General features: G+C 44.4%; 1 protein-coding gene across 1 annotated transcript; it reads left to right on the top strand.

Moving 5' to 3' along the window:
- The first annotated feature begins 235 nt into the window (after nucleotides 1–235).
- On the top strand, nucleotides 236–4585 carry LOC138304323 (hemoglobin subunit beta-2-like). The gene is made up of 3 exons (XM_069244279.1): nucleotides 236–412; nucleotides 1568–1790; nucleotides 4142–4585. The coding sequence occupies exons 1-3, from the start codon at nucleotides 321–323 to the stop codon at nucleotides 4268–4270; spliced, it is 444 nt and encodes a 147-aa protein (XP_069100380.1). The 5' UTR covers nucleotides 236–320; the 3' UTR covers nucleotides 4271–4585.
- Nucleotides 4586–8253: the final 3668 nt, after the last annotated feature.

The raw sequence follows: 8253 nt of genomic DNA, 5'->3' as shown, positions 1-8253 counted from the left end.
CTAAACGTGAAAGAAAATTCACCTTACGATGTTGCATTCTAGAGTGACCTGGCTGACGAAAATTTGTTAGGTAATGATTAAGTGACAAAAAACGCCTCTGTGTGGAAGAGAACGTCAGAAAGGATCACGAGACAGGTCTGGTGGAGTCTGTCAATGGAGATAAGAGGGGCTAGCTGACTCAACAGAAGGAGCACTGTGGGTGGGACCTGGCTGCTGTCCCTATAAATCTCAGAGGGTTTGAGACGTTTCTTGCAGAAGCAGCTTCGAGGAGGAGATTTTCACTCAGTCAATCGTGCCGCCACCCAACACCAAAAGCAACCATGGTTCACTGGACAGCAGAAGAGAAGGCCGCCATCAGCTCTGTGTGGAGTCAGGTTGATGTTGCTGCTGATGGACAGGAAACCCTGACCCGGTATTTACAGCCCACACTTACCTCACATTATACCAGATTTCTTTATTGCCTATCTCTTGTGCCACTTTCCTGATCTTTACTGCCTTTTCTTTTTGTAATACGTTTCAAATGAGTTTGTTGTTCTCCTTGGACCACTGTGCTTTGTCATTCTTCTGTTTCTTAGGCTTTCTCTCATTTGCACCTTTTCATTCCCCCTTCTGTGTCCTGTTAGCGTAGCTCAATTGCAGAGGTATCCATTACCACAAATGCACTGTGCCACAATAGTCCATACCACCCCGCCAACTTCCAATGCCACAACCCATTTGGCTACCACCAGTGACCCAGCTGTAATCGTGCAAAGTGCAGAAAAGAGCAGAATCTGTTAATGAACAATAAGCAGAATACTGGACCACAGACCTTAAAGTATCCACACGTAAGAGGACTGAGGTACTCATGGTGTAACTCAGAGCTTGCTCGACCGGCTGCCTGCCAGCTCCGGGACTGAAACTCCACTGAATTTAGTCTTGTCCGCTCTTGTGCTGCCATGTTCCTTCTCAAAAGGCTCCAGGCCCCCACGTAGCCCCCGTGGTAGGAACCTCTTCAAACAGTGACGGCAGGCCTACCGTGCCTTTACAGCGTAGTGGGCCTGTAGTCACACATGTCATTTCCTAAAACAGACTTTTTTAAGCAGCTGGCCATCTTCAGAGATTACGGACCCAGAGCACCATGTGCTAGGAATTGTTTCTCGGTGTGGGTGTGACATTTAAGGACTTTTTCTGTCTGGATCCGTTATGCTTTCTAACGAAGTTCTCGAAACACAGGGAGAATGACGGCAGAGGGGTCGCTCTTAAGTGGGCTAAAAATCCCTTCTGATGCGGGGAACGAGTAGGCGGGCGAATGAACCAGCCAGCAATTTTTAAGGGATGACCTATTATTGTCTTCCTCCAAACTATTACATCTTGGAACTTTGGCTTTTTGTAGAATAAGAGCAAGTACAGCATTTGAAGTCTCTAAGTACCACTGTTCTATCATTTGTTTTTGCTCGTTATTTTGAGTCAGTGGACATTTCTGCAAGTGTGTTCAGGGCATGTGTTTTTATTAGTCAAAAATACTGAATAACAGAAGTACTGAGAGATGAGCCTAACCGTGTCACCTTTCTTGCCTTTCCTCTCTTAGGGTGCTGGTCGTCTTCCCCTGGACCCAGAGGTACTTCAGCAGCTTCGGGTCCCTTTCCAGTGCAGCAGCCATCGCTGGCAATGCCAAGGTTGCCGCCCACGGTCACAAGGTCCTGTCCGCTATAGGAGCAGGTGTCAATCACCTCGATGACATCAAGCACTCGTTGGCCAAGCTGAGCGAGCTGCACGCGGAGACACTTCACGTGGACCCTCAGAACTTCACTGTAAGTAGAAAATCGCTCGATCGTTTGACTGCTGGGTCTTGCAGGGTTCGACCTCCCACAGACAGAGGGCACCCGAGAAAGAGCGAGAACACCTCTCTTTCCAGTAACACAAAGACAGAATAGCCATCAGAGCTGACCTCAGAGAAAGAAGAACCCTTTAGTTTAGGCTGACTTCGAAGGAGAAAAAAGTACCACCCAGAGGTCGGACCAAGGGAAGAAGCTGTGTACTTAAGGGGCATGTTGGGAACGAGTGAGAGGATGTGTAGAGAATAGCATGCATTTAGCGATAGAGAGATGGAACAATTCAAAGAGAGAGGCAGAGTCAGTGCTTATTTTGCGAAAGAATAAGTGCCATGGATCAAAGTTGTGCTTAGAAGGCCACAGCCGGCGCTATGAGAAGGTGGTGTCCCTAGACTGCACCGTCTTAGTTCCTCCGCTTGTCTCTTTAATCCACAGTCACTCCTTGCCCCTTTATCTCACTCTTGCAGGTTCTTTTTCATCCCTACCTTCTCCTTGCTCACTATTTTTCCGCCTTTCCCTTCCCCCTTCTGTCCAACTTTTGTTTTTTTCCTCTCTGTTGAACAAAAACAAGTGCTGGTCCTAAAAAACCAACACTGGTTGCCCCCACCTGCAAGCACTGGCTCAAATTACACACTGGGCAGAGTGAGCAAGAAAGAGCTGCTGTGGCAGGGGTTGGGGTGCAGAGAAGGAGAATGAGACAGTTGCGTATGGAAAGGGGAAGGGGGCGGTGAGAGAACAATCTTCAGGGGCAAAACCACCGAAGCAGAACACTCTTTTGTGCCTTTGGCTTACACAGAGAGCTGCGCCTCGGTCAGGCCTGGACCTGCAGTCTCCTGGGCACCAGGCATTTTCAAACTGGGCTGGCAGGCTGGGGCCGGAACCACTGATGGGGGGGGGAGTTTAGTTGCTGGGGAGGTCCTGCCGCATTTCCTGCCTGCAGCGCTTTGGCACATTGAAAAAAACAATGCAAAACAAATGATTTTAAAGTATGGTTCAAAGCAATTTATTTATACAGTTAGGTGGTTACTCTCTCCTGTAGGTTCCCACAAGACCTTCAGGGCTTTGGAAGGGGAAGGATGTGTGAGGTTTGCTGTTGCTTGGCTCAGAGAATGCAGTAATAAATGATGAAGACACTTCAAAATTCACAGTAGTGTAGTTTGTTCTAATGTGATCTTTGCAACACTTTTCAGTTTAGTAAATTAAATTATACCAATGCATTGAAAGGGAATTGTTAGCAGTGACAGCTTCTAATCATTAACTTAGAAAAAGTCATGCTCCCCCACTGCTGCCTTGAAGATGATGCTATTGGTGAACCAAGAGGAAACAACACATGATACACAATCCACTGGAAGGCTGGGGGAATGAGAGAAAGGTTTTAGGGGTACACATTTGCGTTCTTCCTTATTAAAGAAAGAAACACAAAAAAACAAAGGTGCCCCTTCTGTGGGTTCTCATATATGAGAACCACTCATCCTGTTGTATAGATAATAACCCAACATACAATGATCCTGAAATTCCAGTTTATATTGGCAAGACCTGAAGGGTATTTATTAAAATAGACGGGATGCCTCACACACAACCCGGGTGTCATGCTTCATCATTGGCCATCCCACGCTGGCAAGAGAAATATCACTTCTGCATCCCCTTCCCCATTTCACTCTTGACATGTCCTGGCATGCTCCCTCAGTGTATTGCGAGGGCTCACCCGCCACTAGAGAATTCTCTGTGTTAAGCACATCCTTGACACACATGTTTCATAAGGTTTGGAGATGGTGTTGTTCAGCGAAGGGATGTTTCAGTGCAGAAGCTAAAATGAAAACCGGAGCACCCACCATAGGTCATTGCATTAAGATCATTTGGTCCACCTAGCTAAAAATCCATATTCAGTGTCATCCATTCTTGAATTAATTCAGCTACTCACTTCTGACCATCCAGCTCTTCAACTATTGTGCCTTGCAGCCCTCTCTCCGATCTCCATCCATCCATTTAGCAATTGGACAATGTTCTACAATGAAACGTGTTGTAAAACAGACCATATTTGCATTTTTTTCAAACATTTATTGAGGGGAGAACCCCCTGAAGCCCACCTTGCGGTGGCCAGGCCCACAACCTGTGTTCGCTCACTAGATACAGTATGGGGACGGGTCTGAAAAATTTAATATGGTTGCTTTTCATTCCAAGTAGGTCTAGCCTCGGTCTAGCATTCCTACAGATGAATAAGTCAATTTCTCTCTAAAATCTCCTTCATAGTTAATTCTAACATCAGCACTGATTTTAAGATTTCTCTTCCTGTGACACTCTCACTGACAGTTTTTTTAATTTCCCCTCAGCTCCTTGGAAACTGCCTGGTGATCGTCTTGGCGCGCAAGCTGGGAGCTGCCTTCACACCTGAGGTGCACGCGGCCTGGGAGAAGTTCCTGGCAGTGACCTGCACTGCTCTGTCTAAGCACTACCACTAGAGGGTACTCTCTGTAAAGACTTGAGGGGCAGGTCTGTGGGTGAAGATCTAGATTCCAGCCTTTTCTTGCTATTGTGGTCTACAGATAAAAATCTGTGGATAGTGGTTTGTAGGCTGGGGCCTGTCATCAGCAGTCTGTGAATGCACAGTCTGTAGTTGGAGGTCTGTGGGCACATTTGCTAGTCTGTGGATGGAAGCTTGTGGACAGCAGTACATTTGTAGCTGTTTGTGAATGCTGGCAGTACGAGTAGAGGTTTCATCAAGAATTGTGAAAACATATGACATCAATAAAGAGATCCAGTGTCCTTCTACCAAACTGTGTCCTGTGTGCTTTACTTTTTCACTGGCGGCCCAGGTAATTACTTTTAGAGTTATCAGAGTTGGTTATTACTAAGAGACACATATTGATCAAAATACAAAATGTTGCTCACAAACCTGCTGCACACCCAGAAGTACTTTCTGAGCTCTGTGGATCTTCTTCCTTTGTATTTATAGCATGTCAGCTACTTGAAGCTGTGGCTGAACTAGCTAGGGGAATTATTTGCATCACATAGTCCTTCCCACTCTCTTTCTTTCAGGTTCCGGTAACTTTTGCATTCATTTACAACTCTTCTGCAGAAAACAGGGCAGCTGAGTGCCTTTGGCCACCCATTTAACTACATTCATTTTACACTTAATTTTGATTTTGTAAATCTGTGTTACTTTTGTTTATGTAGACTTCTTTCTCTAATCAACGTAGGTTCTGTGGGCAACAGAGATCCAATTTAAAGACAATGATCGACGGGCAGTCTGCAGAATAGGTTGAAAAGAGCATTCCTTTCCAGGCAGGTTCTGCCTTCTTTCTGGCTGTCCTATAACTAATTCAGGGGCTCATTTACAAGCCTCTTGCGCCGCCGTAACATAATATTTTTTAATGCTACGGCGGCACAAGACAGTTCACGCACCCACGCAATATTTACAAACTGGTGCAATGTCACCATAGTGGCAATTTATAAACCCTTGCGCCACATTTTACCTGTGCCAGAATTAATGTATGCAAGGGAGGCCTAAATAAATGTTGCAGTGAAATCTACAAGATTTCACTGTGCATTCTAGCGTCATTTTTTAACGCCTGCCCAGGGCAGGCATGAAACTGACGCTGCACTCTTTTCATTGGGCCTTCCCAAGCTTTGCTGGAGTAGTGTCAACATTTTAAAGCTTAGTCCAGCAAAGCACCACAACTGCATCAAAAACTTTGATGCAGTTGTGCTAACAAGCGCCGTGGTGTCCTGTATTATAAGTACAGCACTATCATGGTGTTGTTAGGGGAGGTGCAGGGCGACACACGGAAACTGGAGCATCGGAGCCGATGCGCGAGTGCCTTGTAAGTGAGGCACTCAGTGTGGATGGACGGTGTTACCTCTAGTGTGACTGACATACCTATGAATGACAGAAGATGTACAAAACCAGAAATAGACCAAGCAGAAAAGAGGCAGCTGAGGTCAACGATGGTTTATTAAACAAAAAACACAAAGATAAAAATGTACTGAACTCCACAAATGCCAGAATCAAACCAAGATACATACAAAGATTTAATTAAAACTATAAAAAAGATTAACATTGATAACAGCATTCCCCCACCAGGAACTTAAATGTTTTATTCAGACAACGCATCATATCAGACATATCGACCACTTGGCTCAAAAATGCTGGTGAAGTCAGCCATTTAAAAGGGTGATCCCAAGAAGGTGAATGGAGAATTAACACGTTTTGGATGATGGTATAGGTTTGAAATGTAGGTGACCACATTAAAGTCTGTAGATGCATTTTTTTGTCAGGTGGGTGAATGTAAGTAAAAAAACGGATGCATCTGCCAAATACTCCTGAGGTGATAGGTATGCATAATTTAACACATTTAGTAAAGAGTCTCTAGCCCTGTCTTGTACCATGCTGGTGGCCAAGGGCCATTGTCCCTCGTGTATTCACTGGCATGCGGCTCATCATCTCTACCAGTCACACAGCAACTTACACTGGAAAACTATTGTGACAGCAACTTAATCTCTGACAAAGTCGCCACACCACTGCCACTAAGCCTATGTCACTTCTTCACATTAGCCCCCACCGAAAAACAGCATGCCTAATACATAAAATTCAGTACACAATACAGTTCCTCACGGTTAGTGGCAGAAACTCACTAGAGTCACCATTTACCAAATAATACCAACACTCTCATCTTAGGCACAATGCAGACTTAGATGCTTTTTAAACCTCAGCTACAACACATTCAGTAAATCATAAGAAAGCAATGCACTAACACTGCTACTATAAATGCCAACCACCACACTCATCTACACAATCACAGTACTTTCACCTACTACCATTTTCACCCCATACTCTTAGTGGAAAGTGACTTCCATTGCCAGGAATTGACCATGAATTGGTGACAACCTGCTGAGGTGTGGGGATTACCAGACTTTGTGGATTGGTAGAAGACAGAAGAGGTGTATGAAAAGAAGGACAAACTAAGCAGGCCCTGAAGTATAACCATAAACATGAACAAACAAGTGCCTTCACCTGGACTTTATGACCCAGGAACCTTATGTCCCCAAATGTAGAAATGGACAATACTGTGGGCTTGTGCCATGCTTATTATCAAATAACTTCATCCCTTACACAGATGTGGCCTGTAGTGGTCATCCCAATAGCCAAAGTGAAAAAAACAGTGATAAAACAATGAAATAGAATGGTCAGCCTCCAGCCAATGATCTGGGGTCTCATTTTATCAAACATATTCTCCTCCGGCCCTAAAGACGCACACATCTTTAACTTGAGTGACTACATCAGTCAGATGCTCTGTCCATCCAGGGAGAGGGTGTCTCTTCTCCACAAGCATGTTCCTCAGGAAACACTAGTCACCTCACAGTAGAGGTGAAATCTAGTATACACTGAGTTATGAATGATGTGGATCTGTTCTTTAATCTCAGGGGCATATTTACAAGCCCCTAGCGCCACCAGAGCATGACTTTCTGTGACTCTCCGGTGGTGCTGTGCACTGCAACATATTTACAAGCCTGGGTTAAGCTACTTTTTTTGTGGCTTAGCACCACCTTGTAAATATAGCCCCTTACTGCACTTTGCATGGAAGGGGCATGCAATGGGGGTTGCTGTGGGCATTCCACTTCAAAACCCATTGCATCTGATGTGAAAAAAGATATGAAATGCGTTGAGTACATGTACGGTTAATTCACAGGGGTATTGTTTTATTATGCTTCATTTTCAACATCCCCTTAGTCTTTGCAGAATCCAAAACTTTATCAACAAAACTTAAATATCACTATCCTCTATTTATGTTTTCTCTGTTTTATAACAGATAAATGGACCCATGTATCACCACATCTGTTTTATATACCAAGTTCTATTTGTGTTGGATCGGTTTGTATAAAACAAGTCAGTCACATTTTTGCTGCATTCAGAGACAGAAGTAGAAAGTCCTGCAGGACTTCCTTCTTTGAACTTAGTCCACAGACATGCCACCAGGAATTGTATTGCTTGGCTATTGATTCTAAGGTTAGGAATCTGAGGCTATCATAATCTTCACCTCTGGTCCTGACATAGAATATACAAAGTCCTAGCTTTACTAATGGAAAGTTTCAATTCTATTAAGGACATAGAGGCAAGGATTATCACCACCCGCAGTAAGACGTTTCTGACCTCCCGATGACAAAGGAGATGGAGTATACAATTGGGACTTTCCTATGGTATAAGGATGACTATTTTACCGTTATCAGGTGTATTCGAGAATGTAAGTTGACATTGCTATTTGAATAAGTTGCTTGCCCTCCACTTAAAGGTCATATTGGTTCTGGATTCTTTTTTGAGGCAGAAATCTTAAATCTGAGGCGGCGCCAAAAAAACTCCCCAGGGGTGGTGTTAGCATGGTGCAATGAGGAGCAATGTTTTAGTTTCTCCTCATTGTTTGCTCTTTCTATGTGTGCTGCATTCTGC

This window comes from Pleurodeles waltl, chromosome 7 (assembly GCF_031143425.1).
Source record: "Pleurodeles waltl isolate 20211129_DDA chromosome 7, aPleWal1.hap1.20221129, whole genome shotgun sequence".
NCBI lineage: Eukaryota > Metazoa > Chordata > Amphibia > Caudata > Salamandridae > Pleurodeles > Pleurodeles waltl.
The sequence above is the reverse complement of the archived record's forward strand: the minus strand, read 5'-3'. Positions and strand labels throughout refer to the sequence as shown.

Bases quoted from the DNA above. Each gene is read 5' to 3' on its own strand.
- LOC138304323 (XM_069244279.1), top strand. From the start codon at position 321: ATGGTTCACTGGACAGCAGAAGAGAAGGCCGCCATCAGCTCTGTGTGG. The intron at 413-1,567 runs GTATTTACAGCC...TTCCTCTCTTAG, and splicing joins GGACAGGAAACCCTGACCCG to GGTGCTGGTCGTCTTCCCCT. The intron at 1,791-4,141 runs GTAAGTAGAAAA...ATTTCCCCTCAG, and splicing joins TGGACCCTCAGAACTTCACT to CTCCTTGGAAACTGCCTGGT.